At 48.8% G+C, this 18,544-nt stretch overlaps 5 protein-coding genes across 5 annotated transcripts; 3 read left to right on the top strand and 2 right to left on the bottom strand.

Annotated features, from left to right (window-relative positions):
- Positions 1-122: 122 nt before the first annotated feature.
- K441DRAFT_654880 (uncharacterized protein) lies at positions 123-2,673 on the top strand. The gene is made up of 7 exons (XM_067647753.1): positions 123-503; positions 566-781; positions 833-904; positions 974-1,290; positions 1,381-1,486; positions 1,541-1,766; positions 1,816-2,673. Exons 1-7 carry the CDS (start codon positions 350-352, stop codon positions 2,390-2,392), a joined length of 1,668 nt encoding a protein of 555 aa, XP_067507492.1. The 5' UTR covers positions 123-349; the 3' UTR covers positions 2,393-2,673.
- A 536-nt stretch (positions 2,674-3,209) lies between these two features.
- K441DRAFT_654882 (GTP-binding protein) lies at positions 3,210-5,243 on the bottom strand. The gene is made up of 9 exons (XM_067647754.1): positions 5,130-5,243; positions 5,049-5,077; positions 4,985-4,999; positions 4,908-4,932; positions 4,382-4,813; positions 4,184-4,329; positions 4,062-4,119; positions 3,845-4,009; positions 3,210-3,794 (listed from the first exon to the last, which is right to left on the bottom strand). The coding sequence occupies exons 1-9, from the start codon at positions 5,156-5,158 to the stop codon at positions 3,587-3,589; spliced, it is 1,107 nt and encodes a 368-aa protein (XP_067507493.1). The 5' UTR covers positions 5,159-5,243; the 3' UTR covers positions 3,210-3,586.
- Positions 5,244-5,464: 221 nt separating this feature from the next.
- K441DRAFT_685046 (uncharacterized protein) lies at positions 5,465-7,101 on the top strand (the record flags this gene model as incomplete). Its single annotated transcript, XM_067651842.1, has 5 exons — positions 5,465-6,158; positions 6,192-6,412; positions 6,469-6,848; positions 6,951-7,031; positions 7,065-7,101. 5 exons carry the CDS (start codon positions 5,465-5,467, stop codon positions 7,099-7,101), a joined length of 1,413 nt encoding a protein of 470 aa, XP_067507494.1.
- A 2,780-nt stretch (positions 7,102-9,881) lies between these two features.
- Positions 9,882-10,970, top strand: K441DRAFT_341045 (uncharacterized protein). The gene is made up of 2 exons (XM_067641267.1): positions 9,882-10,103; positions 10,216-10,970. Exons 1-2 carry the CDS (start codon positions 9,937-9,939, stop codon positions 10,532-10,534), a joined length of 486 nt encoding a protein of 161 aa, XP_067507495.1. The 5' UTR covers positions 9,882-9,936; the 3' UTR covers positions 10,535-10,970.
- Positions 10,971-14,622: 3,652 nt separating this feature from the next.
- On the bottom strand, positions 14,623-18,544 carry K441DRAFT_654893 (uncharacterized protein). Its single transcript, XM_067647755.1, has 14 exons — positions 17,877-18,544; positions 17,765-17,817; positions 17,217-17,713; positions 17,113-17,168; positions 16,887-17,062; positions 16,675-16,838; positions 16,601-16,627; positions 16,167-16,545; positions 16,030-16,114; positions 15,922-15,980; positions 15,657-15,873; positions 15,479-15,596; positions 15,309-15,400; positions 14,623-15,241 (listed from the first exon to the last, which is right to left on the bottom strand). The coding sequence occupies exons 1-14, from the start codon at positions 18,454-18,456 to the stop codon at positions 14,898-14,900; spliced, it is 2,847 nt and encodes a 948-aa protein (XP_067507496.1). The 5' UTR covers positions 18,457-18,544; the 3' UTR covers positions 14,623-14,897.

Below are 18,544 nucleotides of genomic sequence, written 5' to 3' on the forward strand. Positions count from 1 at the left end.
GCAAAGAGGTCAAAAGAGGCCGTGGAACTCGGGTGGTTTGTAGAATGGCGTGAGAGTGCTGGCAATTCAGTTATTTATCCTTCCAGAGAGCGTGTTGTGATGGTGCTCCACCCCGTTATGTTGTCGCTGCGAAGAATCGCCCGGACCGCACCATTGAAACCTCTTTCTTCTACAGAGACTACCATGTTCTCTCTCCCTCCTCCCCCCGCCCACCTTTGCGCCTTCACCATTCCTCCTCTCTCTCCTCTCGCGCCTTCCATGTCTCTAGCCCCAGCCAGACACTTCCGTCTTTGCGCTGCTCCTGCAGATTCGTCGTTGATTCTATCCTAATCGCCCGTCCACTCCAGACATGGCCACGAGTACGCGAGCCCTACAGGATCAAGCCATATCACTCCAAAGCAGAATCAAGACACTCATCAACAGCGACCTAAAAGAGATATGTAGAGGGGAGAATCTCCCAGTCTCCGGTGTCAAGGCTGCCTTGCAAAACCGGATCATTCAACGTGCGCCTTGTTCGCTACTTCCGCACACGGAAAAAATGAAGCTGACCTTCCCTGCGTTCCAGTCATAGAAACCTTCGTCAAAACCGGTGACGTCCAGGGCCTCGCCCGGATACGACATCGAATTGCCAATCACGGCGCCGCTCCCTCAGCCGGCCCATATCCTGTCCCCGGGCCCGCTTTCCCAAGCACATCACCAACTGCTCCTGGGCCGTATGACATGCCGAATGGTTTCCCGCGACCGCCGACTCAGGCCATACCCGCCCGGAACATGTACCCAAGTACGTATACTGAGTATTGGGCGTTGAGGATACAATACTGAACGGGCTCAGGTCGCCTGCTCTTCAAGGAAAGCCCCTTCTATGAGATAAGGGAGACTATTGCAAATCCCATAACACTGGAAGGTGAGTCACTCGGCTTCAGGCCTTCCTAGTAGCCTTCCCCGGCTAAATCAGATGCTAACTGCCTTGAAGTCACGCCGAATCATCGAACCAGTTCTTCTGGCAGCCTTACGTTGACTCAGGACCATATCAATCGATTGAAGTCTGATAACAGTTTGCGGATAATGATATTTGCGGCTGTCGATCAACCTCTCGGTACTTATACCCGAGCAGATATCGCGTTCCCTGGTCAGGTGGAAGTCAGAATCAATGGCGACGAGGTCAAAGCGAACTACAAGGGCCTTAAAAATAAGCCAGGGTCTACAAGGCCTGCAGATATCACTGATTGTGTCCGAAAACTACCTAACTATAAGAATACGGTTGCGGTGACATATGCACTGACTCAAAAAGTAAGTGATTTATCCCAAAAAGGGCCAAAAACGGAGGTTTCTATTATTTCTGTCTAGTGCGATTTGAACTGCATATTAACGTCAAAGCAGAAGTATACCGTGATCATCAATCTGGTCAAGAAGCGTTCTGTTGAGGAGCTCACTGAGCGAATCAGACGGGGAAGGGTGATAAGCAAGCAGACTGTCATCAACGATAGTGCGTACATGAACGGGCATTCGCCAGGGTGGAGGTAAATTAACAAATTTCCAGTGCTTAGAAAGGCCGACGATCCGGACATCGTCTTTGAGTCCACAGTGATGTCGCTAAAGGATCCAGTATCAACATTACGGATAGCAATCCCTTGCCGGTCGACAGTTTGCAACCATAACCAATGCTTTGATGCCACTTCGTTCCTGCAACTACAAGAGCAGGCACCAACATGGACATGTCCCGTGTGCAATAAGACGGTGTCTTTCGAGGCACTAGCAGTGGATCAGTAGGCTCAAGAGGTCGCACGACATTAATATTGAGCTAACGGCATTTAGATACGTACAAGAAATTCTAAGTTCAGTGCCACGTTCCACTGAGCAGGTGACGATCGAACCCAACGGGAGGTGGTCTCATGTTAATGAGAATCAAACGTCACGCAGTGGCGCTACCTCTAAATACGACGACGAAGACAGCGATGATCTAGTCGAAATATCAGATTACCGCGTTGCAAGCCTCAAAACCGAAGCCTCAAACACCCCCCTCTCGCTAGCAAGAACACCTCCGCTATCCTCTCGAGAAGCATCGACTGTTGCTTCAGCTCCGAGAACTAGTAGCAAACGCGCCTCGGATGTCATCGACCTGACTTTAAGCGATGATGATGAGCCACCTCGGCCGGCTAAGAAGGTAGCGTACAATACCCCCAACAGCCTCCCAGACCCATCGCGGAACTCGTATCGACAACCCAGCCTATCGAACAACACCCACACGCGACCACTGAACGGCATAGCACCATTCCGACCTCTTCCCACCCACCATACCCCACAACCATATAGCACGATCCCACCGCGTCCTCCTGCACCATCGAGTTATCCAAATCAAGGAACATATAGCGGCTACGGCGGCTCTCCTTGACTGTTCTATCTCTGCGTTACGAAAAGCTAATACCACATTTCTTACGCGTAGGTGAAAAGCGCAACCTTGCCGACGGGCTGACCACACGCTCTCACAAGCACCTTCGCTCGGCCTAGTCTCTTAGTCCTACTAGATTCTCCTTTCCTCTAATCTCAAATCTTCTTCCTCGAATCTGTGTTGTTCAAATGGTAACCGGGAAAGCTAGGGATTTAAAGCAAGGTGTTCTAGGATGGAACCTATGGAAGGCGTATTATTTTTTTGCTTCTTCCTTTTTTTTCGTCATTTTGAGACGAGACGGCCTTGGTCCGAAAATTTGTCACGACTCTTTTTTTTGCTTTGGGCATGGCGAACGGGTGGGATGGGATAGGGTCCGCGATATCACTAGGGCTCTGATTGGGCCGCTTCCTTTTACTTTTGAGGGATGGCTGGTGGGGGGAAGAGCCGGGATGGCTGTGTACTAGACATTGTGCTGAACTGAAATTAAGTCATAGATGGTGATGTTGTGTAGGTGCAATGAATGTTGGGATAACATGAATGCTGACATTCGTAAATCTGACATCAGATCTTCAAACTCCGCGCCGGGAAGTGGAGATGGTGGACTCGCAGGAGCTGATAAGGACTTTGCCAAGAAGCCGGGAAAGCTGCGGAAGGAGGCTTGTGAAAAATAACATCCTGGTTTCTTAAGATATAGACAAGATTAAAAAGAATAATCTGCGTAAAGCAGCACAATAGAAGCTCGAAATTGTTGGAGAAGAGAAGAGGCTAAGAGTATTGATTTACTCGCTCTCATGAAATATGTACTTTTAACAGGGCTCCTGAGGACCTTTAGAAGCCGCCCGCTACATATAGTCACAACTATGCTATTGAAAATCTGACAGCATTAAGGCACATATTTGTAGAGAAGGTATTTTGGATAATATAAAGCAATGATGTCTCAAGGAAGCAATTTCGTTTTTCTCATTAGAAAACTTTGAGACATTCGGTGTAGGAATCTCTGGCTTTCTTCTTCAAGCATAGAACAAATACCCCTTCACGCCTAATTATGCTGGGATTGGCATGTTTACAACATCCCCCTTCCGTCTGAATGTCACGCATATTTTCGTCGGTGCATGCACCTTTGACTTTCATGCGGCATCTACATTCCGTCTTTCGCTGAAATATTGAAGGGCCAGCTGAACCAAATGACCAGCAGAGTTACTTGGCCACGATACTCACCACATCCTCATCAGCAACTATATGCCCTAACCCTACCCGCTGCGGCACGTGTCTCGCGCTGGCACCCCACACTAAAGCGTACTTGAACGTGTCTTTGAGGGTGCGGTGGATCTGGTCACAGACATCTTCAATGGCAGATCCGTTCCGGACGATGAGCGCCTCAGAAAAATCTGGATCAATGCCCTTCCTGCATGAAAAGTTAGAGGAAATATGGAAAGAGATGAAGTAAAGACGTACCTCTTTGTGTATACTCTGATTAAACGCAGCTCTTCCCAGCACCTATCTACCACGTCTTGGATTCCTAGATCGAGCTCGCAGCTCATGACGCAGGTGTGATCTTCGCGGGCCAGCTTGTCCAGGAAGTCAAGGCTGACGCTGTCGATTTTGTTGTAGACATACAAGCTGCGGGATTTAATCTGAGGCAGTTGGGAAGGCCGGGAATATATTTGCTTACCATTTGATATACTTACGGTGATCTTTCATGATGACATCGATGAAGTCGTCGACAGTTGCTAGTATTCGTGAGCTAGGAGCCAGAAAGATGCAAGGACGATAATGTTGCTGTAAGTTACATACCGTTCTCGTCCCGTACAAGGACTTCACAGTTCAGCATCTTGTAATCACGGAGGATGTTGTACAGCATCTTCTCATCGAGATTCTTCGGCGGCGCTTGGAACGTGATCTTCATACCGCCAGCCTTCTTTTGTTTCAAATAGATATTGCTGTCGCCATTAGCTGGTACTAAAATCGTTGGATAATTTCCATGATGCCTACGGAGGATCACGATTCAATCTAATCCCCACAGCCTCCAACTCTCCCTCCAGCAACTTCCGTTGCTCAGCCCTCTTCGTCGCATCCAGGACCATAAGGATTAAATCGCTCGTCTTCGCCGCCGAAATCACTTGCCTTCCTCTTCCCTTCCCTTCGGCTGCACCCTCAATGATTCCCGGCAGATCGAGCACCTGGATTTCAGCGCCGCCGTACTCGAGCACGCCGGGGATGGCTGTCAGCGTCGTGAAAGCGTACGCGGCAACCTCGCTCTTCGTTTTGGTGATCTTTGACAGAAACGTCGACTTGCCGACAGACGGGAAGCCGACCAGCGCGATACGTGCATCGCCGCTCTTGCTGACGTCGAAGCCGCTCCCGCCGCCCGAGCCGGCGCCGGGGGCGGGCTCGAGGAGCTGAGCGCGGAGTCGTGCAAGTTTGCTAGGGGGTGGTTAGTTTCAAAGAAGTGAGTGTTGTTGGTAACATTCTCTTTTTTTTTCTTTTTTCTTTTTTTTGGGGGCTGGGGTTCACAGACCCTTTTAAAAGACCGAGATGGTATTCTGTGGGCGGTAAATCAGCGCATGGGCTTCGAGGGCTGGATATGCCGTGTACCAGTAGCTTTGTTCTCTTTTAAGGAGTCAGTACGGTTTATATTAATGTAGCGAGAGGTGGTTACTCTGCGTCCTCCTCATCTCCTCCTCAATCCTGCACGCTGTCAATTCCTCTCATCCTGGCAAAAACCATATCGTGTTCTTACTCCTTGATCTTATCTGTAATATTAACCATTTTGGCTAACCAGGAATTGCCTAACCGATCTGACTATGAATATAAGTGGCTGTTGGGCCAGAATCTAAATTTCGATAATTCTGCGCCTCGCCAGCGACGACGGAAGAAGTTTGGTGTTGAGTAACGATCCGTCCTAATGCAGCCTAGCGCTGGCGTAACAAATTTCGATACACCGACCTCCAAAACCTTCAAAGGAAACGCCACCATGCAACCACATGCATATATATCATGTTCCCGCAGCGTAAAAGCAGCACCGTTGGGTCATCTTCCTCGAGTCCCTCACTACTCCCGCCACTCAGCCGCAGGATGAAGCTGCCCCCGGGCTTCCCCACAACCCACCATGAGCTAACAGCCTTCTACCACGCCAAGTATGACGCTGGGATCCAGGAGGGCAGGTATGAGCCGTTCGTATATCCGTGGGGCACGCTCGGTGCAGCGGTCGTAGTTGTGTATCTGTTGATCCCGCACCGAAACTCACCGCTGCTGCGTCGCGCCAGGTTTCTAGCCTTCGCGTGGATAGCAGGCTTTGCGGCGTATACGGTTAGGTATTGTCGCTCACGTAATATGGCATCGGCGTTTGGTACGGGCATTATCTCGGCCTGGTCGGTGCTGTGGGTTGCGACTATCCTGGTGGTGAATGATGCCCAGCTAGACTTCCAGAGAATTGAGAGGCTGGAGGGCGTGCATGGGAGCGGTAGGAAAGTGGAGCAGAATGGTACCTTGACCGAAATTAAAGAACATAGGAAAGAAGAGGCCCGAAGTATAACAAATGGCCCCTCTGGAGGCAAGCACGTCACTGTATCAAAAGAGAGGCATCTTGGTCCTGGGAAGCGTCATGGTGATTTCGCATGGCAACCATACCCCCTGCTGCCGTTTATAGAACGTTTAGATTGGGTTCTCGATATCTTCTGCAATTTCCGTGGTATGGGGTGGAATTGGCGGATATCAGGTCTTCCGCCTCCTCCTAAATGGGTTCAGGAGCAGCTCCGCGAAAACTCTGGTTCGGATATACCGCAATGAGACTCCCGCGCAGCACATTCCGGGATGGCACGCCTATACCAAACACAAGTAAAGCTCCTCCGCGCGAACCTCAAAACCTTCATACTCGGCTACCCCATCCTCAACCTCCTAAAAGTCATCGTCAACCACGACCCCTACTTCTGGGGCATCCCAGACCGCCCGCCCCCTGCCTACCTCCCCACTGCTAACCCGCTCCCTCATCCTCCTCCACTTCTACCACCTCGCCATAAGCCAGTACCTGATCAAATGGTCCCTCCAAACCGCCTTCAGCCCGCGCCCCTCTTCTTCAGCGGCATCCTCAGCCCCAACCATCGGCGCGCGCCGCACCCTGGATGTACCCGGACACCTGGGGCAGCTACGCACACGTGCTGGACCGCGGGCTCGCAGGGTGGTGGGCCGGGTGGTGGCACCAGACGTTCCAGTCTGCGTTCGCGGAGCCCGCGCGCAAGCTAGTCGCCCTCGCGCGCCTGGACCCCCGCTCGCGGCCCGCGAAGCTCCTCCGGCCCGCGACCGCGTTTGCCTTCTCCGGCTTCCTGCACGCCTGCGCTAGCTACACGCAGCTGGGCCCGACGCGGCCCCTTCTCGGGCTCTTCTGCTTCTTCGTCTTGCAGGCTGCTGGCGTTGCGGCGGAGACGCTGCTGGCGCGCTTCTTGGGCGCTGGGGAGGGCGTGTAGGGCAGGCTGCCGGTGGGGGTCGGGCGGCTGGTGAGGTTGGTATATGTGCATGTGTGGTTCTATCATACGGCGCCGTTGCTGATGGACGATTTTGCGAGGGGCGGACTGTGGTTGTACGAGCCGGCCCCTATCAGTCCGCTGCGTGCGCTGGGGCTCGGCGTCAGGGGCGATGGGTGGTGGTGCTAGGGTGGGCAGTGGTTGTATCTGTATAGGGGGGTGAGGTGGTGGAAGAGTGGCGTGGCGTTTTGAACACGTCGTGCTAGAATTCAAAAGAGATCGTTGATGATACACCTCCCTCCCTTGAACGGATTGCTAGCGCCTAAGACAGATTTGTATCAAGAAAGTGAATATTTTTATCCATTCTATGCCAAGCCGCACACCAATATTTTCAAGGGAGGGTGTGTAGTAAATGCCAACTCATCAGCCAGAGGCAGGGGCTAGCTATCATGCCCGATGGGCATGAAATTCGTAGTTGAACCTAGCCTTTTCAAATATGACGTGATAACCAGCCGGTCTAATTAAAAGAAGCGATTAATTAACAAGTTCCTGTTTTAATGTAAGTTTTATACTCTGTTGTGGTGCAATTTCATGGACTTGAAAGAAAGGTGGCAAAAAATTTGGACTTATTTGCAAAGTCTGCTACGCTAGGCGCTGGAATTTGCCGTGTTCAGGTAAGTGAACTGGGCCCTGAACTACCACGTGCCAACCTGCCGCTGTGGTGATCCTGCCACAGAACGTAAGTTCATGCAGCCTTCTTCCCCCTTATCAGGTCCTAGCGCTTATACGATATCGCCCTGCAGCCCATTGACACCTGGCTTTGACACCCTGGTTTGACCGCGCCGAGTGAAGGGTGTAAACTTCGACGCCCTCGAGTAAATTTCACACCTTTTTATCCTGAGCCTTCCCAAGCAGACAGCGATATGTGGAGATAACCGTGCGCGCAGAAACTTACGGTCTTTCAATAGGATGCGAAAAGAGTGCGCCCCGGAGTGTGTGCTTCGGAGAGGGTGCCTCGAAGTGGGTGCCTTGAAGTGTGCCTGTCGAGAGATAGAGCAACACGTCTCTCTGCCAACCTAACATGTCCCATTCCCTCGGAACCTCTCCTAAGCCCCTTTTCCATCCCTCTTACTCCATCGCATATATTCATCTTCGAAATCCGCCCATGGAATTAAAGCTTCCTGTTGTTCTCTTAACGCTCCTTACTCATATGATTTCCACAGAGCAATATGAGGACTGTCCGCAGGTCACGAGTTCCCCTCAGGCAAAAAAATACGTATCTAGCTCCGAAAGCGGGTGGATCAGCACGTCAACACAATGGCAATGTAGATAACAGTCGCATGAATGTTAGCGTTACGTTAATTCTTAACATGTATTCTAGCGATGTAAGTTACCACAAGCAGTCTTGAAGGTCGTGAAGTTGACATCATCGTGACAACTGATACAGTTAGATTCAAGAAACAAGCCTGCTCAGGGAGAAACAAAGGTGGAAGAATCCAAAGAACAAAAAAAATGCTTGCCTGACGAAAGAGAGGGGGTGGCGAAAGTCCGTGAGGAGTTTGAACAGCTAGAGATTGCAGAGTAACTAACATTGAGATTGCAGACACCGCAACCCGTACCGGAAACCCAGTGCGGACAGATGCTGCACCAGCAAAAGCCACAACCTCAACCAACGCCACAGCCTCAGCCGATGCCGCAACCTCCACAAACGCCGACTCTTAACAGACGCTGCAATCGACGCCGACGCTGCGATCGACGCCAGTGCCGCAGCCGACGCCGATGCTGCAGCCGACGCCGATATTACTACCTCGACCGACGTTGTACATCAGACCAATGGACGGCGTCGGAAACCGGGGGGATAGCATTATTACTTGGCTTTATAATCATTCTTATGGCAAACTTAAGATGCCTGGGAAACTGTATAATGTCAATCTAATGTGAGAGTGTGATCGAGTGGTTTCGGTTTTCGATATCGATATGTAGTCCAGCTTAGTCTTAGATGAGGCTTGCTCGGGATTGGCTGTATCCATGTGGAGTACCTTTTGAGTTCTAGGGCGGGGTCAAAACGTGTCCTATTAACAATATTTATCTTCGTTTTATTTCGATATATATCAGGAAATGAAAGCTGGCTAGCCTTAATATTATCGTACTCTTTAACTGCAGATTTAGTCAGCAGTAGTCCTAAACGTCACAGAATTGATCTACATATATCGCGCAGCATTCATCGGCCGTTCAACAATTTGCTAGAGGGTATCTCGGCCCATAGAATTGGTGTACACTAAATAGAGAGTTGCTTACGGAAAACTTTTGCAGCACGTAGCAAAGATGCCGTGCAGGTGATGTATCATCACCTAGTGACTTTATCGGTTAGTATATACAATCAACTAAGTCAGTTGCTCCTACTATTATTAAATATCAAAGGTCCTCTTTACCTCCGTAAAGTGTTTCTTAGTGCATTATCATGGTAGGGCTTGGTTCTGGAGTGCAGAGTTTTGCCCCTGCTCTACCGCAATAATTGTTTTCGGTATGCCTTCACAAATGGCATCCAAGATAGCCAGGGCTGCACGAAAAGAGGATCCCAGTTAGCGCATTCTCCGGGTATTTATCTTCTGCAATCAGAATTAGAGACTGCTGCTGCATATGGCGCATCATATAATAATCTGAAATAATTTCTCGAAAATTTTTCCCAAGGAAAAAAAGTGGAAAGCGAAGCTCATTTAAAAAAAGTCAAGGCTGGGGACCCCGAGCACCGTCCTCTCACCGCTTCACACGTGTCCAAAATTGAAAATTAGCCACTCTGCTAAACTTTTACAAAACAAAACTTGTCCAAAAAAAGGGTTTATTTCGCTCCTTGTTTTATTACTTGAAACGCTCTAAAATGAGTTTCGGCTTCAGTGTCGGTGATTTTATTGCCATTTCAGCGCTTGCTATGAATATTTATAGCTCCTGCAAGAACTCATCTCGTAGCTTTAAGAGCATCACCAGCGAGGTCAATTTGCTGCATATAGTTCTCAAGAAAATCTCAGAATATCTTTCAGAGCATTCCCTAGATGCCGATGCAGCAGTGTGCCTCAAGTCTTTAAAAAAATGAATGTTACAGTATCCTTAAAGACATCCAAGATCTTCTGCGAAAATATCGCAGCCTTAGGGCGAAGGGATAAGATGAAGTGGGGGTCAGAGGATGTTTCAGGCATAAGGCATCGACTCACAGTAAACATAACCCTGCTTACCGCTTTCAACAAAACCCTTACCAAGTAAGTCAAACCCAGTATTGTTATTCCTTCCAACACTTTTCAAGCCGTAGCTGCATTTCTCTATCATTTACTCAATAAACCGTACAGTATAAGCTTACAAGTCAAGTTACAGCTCTTCGCAAGCTCGAATCGAGTCGAATATGACTACGTTGATAACAAAAATCAATCCGTCTGGACAGTATAACGCAGCTTCTTCACCTGCGGATGGGTTTGTAGACGACGTCATAGCGAAACCAACCAGCGAGATCCAAGCTCTGTTAGCACAGTACAATTATAAGAGCACAGAGCAGAGATACGGACAAATATCGAATCCGACCGTTATGTCTCATCCACCGCATGCCCAAACGCGTTGGTACCCGGATAATGGAGGGTGTGAATTTTCTGGACGCTCTAACTGTGGCGTTGATACTGGGTGCCTATGTGGAGATTAATTGCGCATGGGATGTAGAGTAGCACAGGCCCTGGGTTCTGGAAGCGGCAACGGCAACTATTGGCCATACCCCTAGACACCAAACGGATGGTGGACATGTCTACTACCATGTCATCTCTAAAGACAGTAGTATTCAAGTAAACGCAGATATAGGAATCCTCAAGCCATCTATATAACAATGTCGTTGCCAAAGGAGTAAGCAGACAAGTCAATGGTAATATCCTGGATTCGCATGTTTTCCTCCAGTTTATGAAGATGTAGGAGTCAGAATGGACACCAATTTATGTTTATTAGTTTTAATCTTAGTACTTTCCTAAGACTAACAGATTGTGGCTCAGCGGGACTAGATTAGATTGGTATATCGTAGGGAGGTTGCAATCTAATTGGATTGGTAACGATTGTTGCTCATACTTGTAGGAGTAGACTATGGAAGTATAAGCAGCGCGGTGAGAACATCAGGACTCGTAATAGATGTGTCAGCAGAGATTCTTACTCTAGCCTCTGGTGACTCACCGTCCTTCTAGGCGTTGAAATGGGCTTGAACTGTCACGATCGCTCTTCCTGGACGCTTGGGTGGCTTACCAGCTGCTCCCCCATTTAACGAAACGATAACAATGCATTCCAATCTTAGCTCGTGTATGCATCTGTCTTTATGTATTTTATGCCCTTTTTACCTCCTCTATTAGTCTTCCTTTATGGTAAATGTTGGATCTGCTTACTATCTCTGGCAAAATATACGCTCCTCCGTTTGAGAAAAACCAATCGCTTTATATTTAACAGTGTGGTAAAAAATCAGTTTGAAGATTTTGCATATTTTAGAATAATGGGTTATTTTAGAAGGCATAAAACTTAGGTTTAGGGATCTAAGCGCTCAGGCTGCCAGCACACTAATTGTCAATCGGTAGTCCGTGCGCTGATTATAAGAAAAGAATGAGGACTCTGTCTATCGAATATGGCTCTAGGGCCTCTATATATACATAAGAAAGGTGTAGGAAGTAGGAAAGACAAGGGGTAGGTCACCGAGTCAAGACGGGGTAGGTAACCGAGCCAATGACTGAGTCAATGGGTAGGTAGCTGAGTCGAGTGTTAGAAATTATAATAAAGTGAATGGAGTTTTATGATAAAGACTGGATTTATTTAAAATGAAACAAAAGTCTATAAATGGCTCGTCTTAAATAGGTTAAAAATCTATCTCTAGATGCATTGAATATAGTTTAAGTTAACAACAAAATCGACCTGGGATACATCCGAACCTGTTGACCAGACAATTCAGAATAGGAACTCTGTCTATTCAAGCCGGCTCCGGGAGTCCTTTATATACATGAGGTAGGTGCAGGCAACCAGAGGAGGGGGGGTGAGTAATAGGGTGATAGGCAACAGAGTGGTAAGCAAATCCAAATATTGGTCGACAGAACCTGCTCACAAAATGCGCCTTCGTATGAAGCTCCCATGATGTCTACTCGAAAACCATACCCCACTACCCCCAAAACCCTTTAGCCATATTTTCGGACAAGTTTCCATTTACTTGTCTGCTCTTCCCCGTCGCCTTGACTCCCTTGTATATGTTTCTCTTAGAACGACCACCATTCTCCAATCCCATATCGCCATTCACCTGCCTAGCATCATTGCTGGCAGTGATGGAATTATATTTGTGGCCTTCGCCAGTGGGCGTTCGTTGGCTATTCGTATCCGTGATTATCTCGGAAGAGACCGTTACAGCTAACCGTTGCTGCTGTTTTGGGAGTTCCGCTACGGGTTTTGCACCATATCCCCTGAAAAGACTATATAGTGAGCTATTTGCCGAGAAAAGTAGAATCACCCAGTGATCTATTTGGACTGGCGTGGCGTGGATCTGAGGTCAAATCCACTCCAATGCTCTAATCCAAATCTAATGCACTATACCTAAATAAGAATAATAGTTACCTATATGGGCTAGCCCACGATTTTAGATTCAATTGGCGCGAGTGTTCGGGCCGGTCCGGATAACAAGGCTTTTCCAGAATCTCTTTGGGGGGGTCGGCATCGGTAACTGTGATGGCGGCGGGGCTGGGGTGCAGGAATTTTTCCATCTATACTTTTGTTCGACGGGTTTGTTCGACGAGTTTATTCGACGAGTTTGTTCGGTAAGTTTGTTCGGTAAGTTTATTGTGGGTTTGTTCGGTGAAGTGAGCAAGTCTACCAGATAAGAGATATTTTATCCTCCATGCTTCGATTCACACGTCAGAGTGTCTGTCATTGTTGACCGGAAATACCAGATCAGGAACTCGTGTCGTGTCTTGTAGTCGTTGGTGATTCTCAGAATAGGCTCGAAGTCACCCGGGCTCTTTTGCTCTCCAGTGCTCTGGTTACCTCCCCTCCATTATAATCAGGCCCACCCCTTGTTGGATTCCAGAGGTTCCCAACAACGAATCTGAAACGTGTTGGCGCAGCACCATGCATAATATCGCAACTTGCTACGCTTGTGGTCGTGGCGAAGCTAGTTTCAGTGGATTCTGACGACGTTGTCAACACCGCGGGTTTGTTGTAAGAACCTCTGGTCTGTTGTCAAGACCGACACTGCCTGTGAGTCCTGAATCGTGGATAAACTGAAAATGAATAGTTTAGTGGCGTTGCCACCATGGGCGTAGGAGCTTGGGACTGCATGCGAGAAAGGAGGCGCGGCAACCGAATAGCAAGCCTGTCATGGGGGCCCTTAAGCATCCTCCACTCAGCCCAATCATATCCCCACATTACGCCTAGGTTGTGCATGCCTCAGGCTGCAAAGGGTCATGTGCAGACCTGGCTGTCACTGGCCACGTCGTTGATAAGCCAGTTTTCCAGCAGAGGGCGTTCACCCTCCCACTCGAGCTTGGTAGAGAATTCGCGAGTCAGGGCTAAAACAGCGTTCTTCGATGCGGCATAGGTAAGTTGTGGTATTGCAGAACTAACGAGTGCGGTTAATGGGGGGCGGTATTATTAATACTGTTTTTTTCCCTTGCCATTGTCGTTATTAAAAGATGACGTCAACGCCGCCACTAAGTATCAACGTATTCAACTATAGTCACCACTTCAGACTCATAGGAGAGGTCGGTGCAGGTGGTGTCGATTTTTGCAAAATCGGAGGTCAGTTCATGTGTTTTAGGATGGTCTTTTCCAGGGAGGGCCCGAAGGTATCAGACGTAAGGCGACGGGCGCCTTCGCGAGCAAGGTATATCGATGTCTCGAGGCCGATGTTACTACTTGAAGTAAGCGGGTCTTGTACCAGTGAATGTTTGCTTAGAGAGACGATACATCTCACGAAAATACTTAGGAAAAGAGTTGGTGCAATCGGTGAGAATAAAACTACGGAAGTATAAAAACCCAGGGAATTTTTATTGCTCAGATTTTGTGGATTTAAAGGACGAAATTATTTGGGAAATGCAACACTACGTAAAAAGAAAAAAGAAACGCAAAATTGGCTCTTATTAGTAGACAAATATTATGCTTAGCCCGGTGCTCCTACTAATAACATTCTTACTCACAAGACGACCATGGTGACTTTTATCACCCGTATTTAACGAAGATGAAACGCAAAACATTTGGCGAGCGAGGCCTAAGGTGTGGGTGATGTGAATGCCAGATTTAAGATTGAAGATCGGGTCAGACCGTGAATAAATTTTTACCAGGGACATACGTGGTTGCGCTTGCTCATGACAAGTTATTTTAGTGCACGCTAACTCTCCGCACATCCCCGGCGCCGTTGGATATAGAAAGCTCTAGCGTACGCTATGCTCCAGGAATGCAGGGACAGGTACTCGCGCAACCGACTTCAGGACGGTTCCAGACTCTGATTTGGAGCAGAGAGCTTCGGAGTAACTACTACTTTGGGGTAATCAAAATTCAAACGTATTTGCTGATTCGAAGGAACTTCAGTGAAAAATTGTCATATCACCTTCCGATCGCAGCGGCTGCAGATGCGAATTCTAGATCGGCTTGTTTCTGAAGCTTTAAATTGCACCCTCGGAACAGCTCTTTAGATCTCCTGAACCAATAACATGCTCAACGCCAGTAATTTCCTCTCATCTGCCTCGTAGTCGTAATTGTAGAGCACGCATAAAACATCTTGCTCTATGAATTAGTAAATAAGCCTCTGCGCTGTTCATGCATCCAATCTGGCGGGATATTTGAGTTGTGCAACATCTTGCGCCTATTCGTTCCACTATTTTCACCTTTCTTAATACTACATATAAACCTTGATCCTTCATGAACCCAATCCCGACCCGAGCAACTCCTTAGAAAGCACCAAAATTTCGTTAAGCCATTCATCACATTCCGAAGCGCAAAGCCAGCTCTCCACTACGGCACCCATCCACAATGTAGATCCCCCGGAGCCCCAATCTGAAGCCCTAATGCCTCAAGCCTCCCTCCTCCCTCGCCTCCCTTAGCTTCCTCGCCGCCTGCGCACACTGCACCAGCACGCGATCCGCCTGAACCAACCGGACCCGCAGCCGTCTCGCAAACTCGGGATACCGTTGCGCCTCGGGCGTCTCAGTCTCGGGGCCGGCCAGCAGGCCCAGGTCGCGCACGAAATTGTCCACCTCGCGCGTGATGTCGCTGATGAGGGAGTCGAATGTCGCGCGCACGAAGCTGCGGTGGTTGCGCTCGACCATCGTGGAGAGCTTCGGGAAGAGCCGGCACGCCTGGATGTGGCGGTTGATGAGTTCTTTGCGGCGCGCGTCACTGCCGGAGCCTGTGTGCACATACGAAGTTAGTTTTGATCTTAGGTTTAATTACTTTGGGGAGGGACGGAAATGTACCGCTTTCCTGGTTGCAGGCTTGGTAGGCGGAGCGCATGATGTCGCTTGTATACGAGCTGTCGTGGCCGTAGAGGGTGTCGTTTTCGATTTGCCTGAGTAGGGAGGGGTGGGTTAGTGGGGTGATGCGGACATAAAGGGGAAGGGAAGGGAGCGGCTGGGGAGCGACTTACGATGTGCCTTCAACGAGGTCGTCGAACCCGGCGTCGATGATGCGGAAGATACACTCCTTACGCGGGCCCATGTTGTCGAGCAAGTTTCCAACTGTGTTCGGCGCATCGCCCATATAATCTGAGGTATAATTAGCCAGCTAATCTTTCTAGCACTGAGTGCCTGTTCATGGCTGCTGACCTTTTAATGATTCACAGACGTCGTCGAAAACGCGGCCGACCATGTCGATTAAATCTCCCTTGCACTCATCCACCCACTCCTCGAAGAAACCCCAATTGCTCTCGAGCTGGAGGCGCATTGGCCTAATGAGCTCCTCGTTCCAACTCCGCGCTCCAACGGCAGTGGTCTCAGAGTTACCATATTTCCTGCAGAACGCGGCGTACGAGCTGGCATTCCACTATAGACTTGTTAGAGCTGTAATTACAATGAGGATAAAGTTGCTTACTCCAGCCCATTCTTTACTAATCTCGACAGAAGATGTTCTCCAGTCGGCTCGGTTTTCTCCTAGATAATGTAAGTATTACTGTAATATGTGGGATCTCAGGTAACTCACTTATCGGTAGAACAACAGAAGCCGCAAACTCATAATTTAGGTTGGTCATCGCTTTGTGTACTTCCCCAGAAGGCATAACAAGTCTCTGTTGATGATCAGCATTTTATAGCAGCTTAAGGACATGTCAGTCACTGTACCTTGCAAAGGGTTGACTCTGACCGTTTTAGAAGTTCCTGTAGATGCTCTGCTTTCTCTAGCGCCAACTGATCGGACCCAGCGACGCTCCATTGGCGGAGGGATCCGATAAAGGCTGGTACTTCATGCTCAACGTATGCCGCGGCAGCAGCAAATTGAGCTTCTGCTGGAATTTTATGGCAATACCTCCGCAGGTTAACAATGCCACTAAGCTCGAGCCTTGATTCAGCTCGATTTTGTTCATCGTGGCGGTGGTTAAAATAATCCACATTGCTGACACAAAAGACTTTGAGGTCCCCAAGCTGGACATGCCCTTGGTATTTCTCTATGAGGTCGTGTGCTACTTCATGGTTTCGTCGTTCTATCAATAACTTTTTCAAGCTGTATATTAGTGTCAGCAGAAGGCCCCATTGTCATTAGAAAGGGATGAGGCTACCCGAAATCTATCTCATTTAGTATATCACTGTAACAAGTTAGTGTAAATGCCGAGCCTGAATTTGAGTTTCTTACCGAGTCCGGACCTCCTCTTCTAGTGCTCCTGGAACTCCGCGGCGACGTCTTGCCTCGCATCTTCTCATTTGCAGGTGCAGATTGTCAATCTGGCGTCGCCAGGTCCTTATCTGAAGAGCAACATCAGGAGGGGAAGACCTTTCTGTCTCCCTAGCATTGACTAGCTGCGTAATGCGTTAATAACAATTTTTCACGTTATGAACGATACTTACTTCAGATTTAGTGCAAATAATCCGCAATGGGCGATGTCGACCAGTTCTTGCAATGACGTCTCGTACACCCGCGTCTGTACTAGCACGAGCCACTGTTGTGACTGCGAATACCTCGTGGCAATTGCGCAGATACCTTTCGGTAGCTCGAGCACGGGCAAAGTTCAAGTTTCGAAGGCCTTCCCTAGGTTAACAAGCAGTCCTTCAATTACTTTCAAGGAGGGCTCACCAGGAAGATCCACGAGAATAAGGCCGGTTTGGAGGATGGGGGAACGGAGATAGACCCTGTAGAACATGAGATCATACGCTAATCTTTAAGGTGTCATTACTGACCTGATAATTCGGACGAAAGGCCAAAGCGAAGGCAACTTCTCGTCAACTGGGTCTCTGACGAAGGGATCCAGTTTGTCGGTGCAATCATCAACATCCGTAGCAGTTGCGGACCATGTGCTAGTATTCGCACCACCAGGACGTTTAGCAAGTACAGCAGTTGCCCATTCCTGAAGATTGCCAAGGACCGACGCTTCCTCCCCCGTAGATTCTTGCTTCAGGAATCCCTGGGTTAACTCTGGTCGATCGCGGAACATGGACTGAAGCGTTTCCCACGCTTTTGATGATTTCTCTCTAATCTCGTTCTGTTCTTGGATGCTGTCCACATCGTTGAATGCTGGAATGAAACACTGCTTGAATGTTCTCAGAAGCTCTTCAAGAAGTTCCTTGACTTCTTCAGCGGTCATGTAGTCCACCTCAATCCCGTAAGGTTCTTCCTCGTGGGTAGGACGGAATCGATACTCGGTCACTACACAGGTACAAGCGCTACCATCTCCGGTCTACAAGGCATTAGCTTTTGCAGTAAAACGTGGTGTCGAGTATAGCCATACCGATCTCGCTAGGTTGGGTTGGTCAAGTAGAGAGTTGATAAGACTGCTTTTCCCTGGACGTTACATCAGTAAAGTTATTGCCAGAAATTTCCTGCTCCAGTAGGATTCCTACCGGCTCCCGAGTCTCCAACAAGGCCGACTGTACGAGTCCTCATAGGCTCGAACTCGCTTAAGCTCTGTCCTTGTTGGCGCAAGGCATAAAGACCTGTTCCGGCCTGATGAGCGGCTGTACAGCCCCAAATCGCAAGGGATAGCTCTCGGAGTTCTCCTTTGGTCTCCTCTAGGGCACTTTGAAAGGCTTGGCTGAATATGCGCTCATCCGGACGCCTTTCGGAGGCAACATTATACAGCAGTTCATCTCCAGGTTGCTTAGGTGGCGCCGAGGGGGAAAAGAGTTGGTGGACATGGCCTTCAGGCGCACGTAGATTATCGCCAAGGTGAAGACCAGCAAGACCAGCAATACGTCTAGGGGAAGAGTTTCTGCTCTCTCGATCTGAATATACGCTGTTATGCGTTGAGTTGGAGCCTGGGGTCATGACGCTGACGGTGGGAGATTCGTCAGACGAGTCAATGGAATGATTTCTCTCAGATCGAATATCTCTTCGTATGGACTGCGCTGAAGTCTTGCGAGAGATGGTTCTGGGTGTCGGAGTGGGGCTCCTGACCGATGGGGCACGGGCAGCCATGCTCATTGCTGAACGCTCAATGTAAGAAGGGAAAAATAGCTAATATCTACAAAACTGAAGTGGAAAAGAAGCCGCTAAAGAAGCATGCGTAAGC

The sequence above is a fragment of the Cenococcum geophilum genome, assembly GCF_001692895.1.
Source record: "Cenococcum geophilum 1.58 unplaced genomic scaffold K441scaffold_8, whole genome shotgun sequence".
Taxonomy (NCBI): Eukaryota; Fungi; Ascomycota; class Dothideomycetes; order Gloniales; family Gloniaceae; genus Cenococcum; species Cenococcum geophilum.

Coding starts and splice junctions, on each gene's coding strand:
- K441DRAFT_654880 (XM_067647753.1), top strand. CDS start 350: ATGGCCACGAGTACGCGAGCCCTACAGGATCAAGCCATATCACTCCAA. Junction 504..565: donor GCAAAACCGGATCATTCAAC/GTGCGCCTTGTT, acceptor CCTGCGTTCCAG/TCATAGAAACCTTCGTCAAA. Junction 905..973: donor AAATCCCATAACACTGGAAG/GTGAGTCACTCG, acceptor ACTGCCTTGAAG/TCACGCCGAATCATCGAACC.
- K441DRAFT_341045 (XM_067641267.1), top strand. CDS start 9,937: ATGAATGTTACAGTATCCTTAAAGACATCCAAGATCTTCTGCGAAAAT. Junction 10,104..10,215: donor TTCAACAAAACCCTTACCAA/GTAAGTCAAACC, acceptor GTCAAGTTACAG/CTCTTCGCAAGCTCGAATCG.
- K441DRAFT_654882 (XM_067647754.1), bottom strand. CDS start 5,158: ATGGTTAATATTACAGATAAGATCAAGGA. Junction 4,120..4,183: donor CCTTGTACGGGACGAGAACG/GTATGTAACTTA, acceptor CACGAATACTAG/CAACTGTCGACGACTTCATC. Junction 3,795..3,844: donor ATCAGAGTATACACAAAGAG/GTACGTCTTTAC, acceptor CTTTTCATGCAG/GAAGGGCATTGATCCAGATT.
- K441DRAFT_654893 (XM_067647755.1), bottom strand. CDS start 18,456: ATGAGCATGGCTGCCCGTGCCCCATCGGTCAGGAGCCCCACTCCGACA. Junction 17,818..17,876: donor TGTTGGAGACTCGGGAGCCG/GTAGGAATCCTA, acceptor TGTAACGTCCAG/GGAAAAGCAGTCTTATCAAC. Junction 15,242..15,308: donor AGCCTGCAACCAGGAAAGCG/GTACATTTCCGT, acceptor ATGTGCACACAG/GCTCCGGCAGTGACGCGCGC.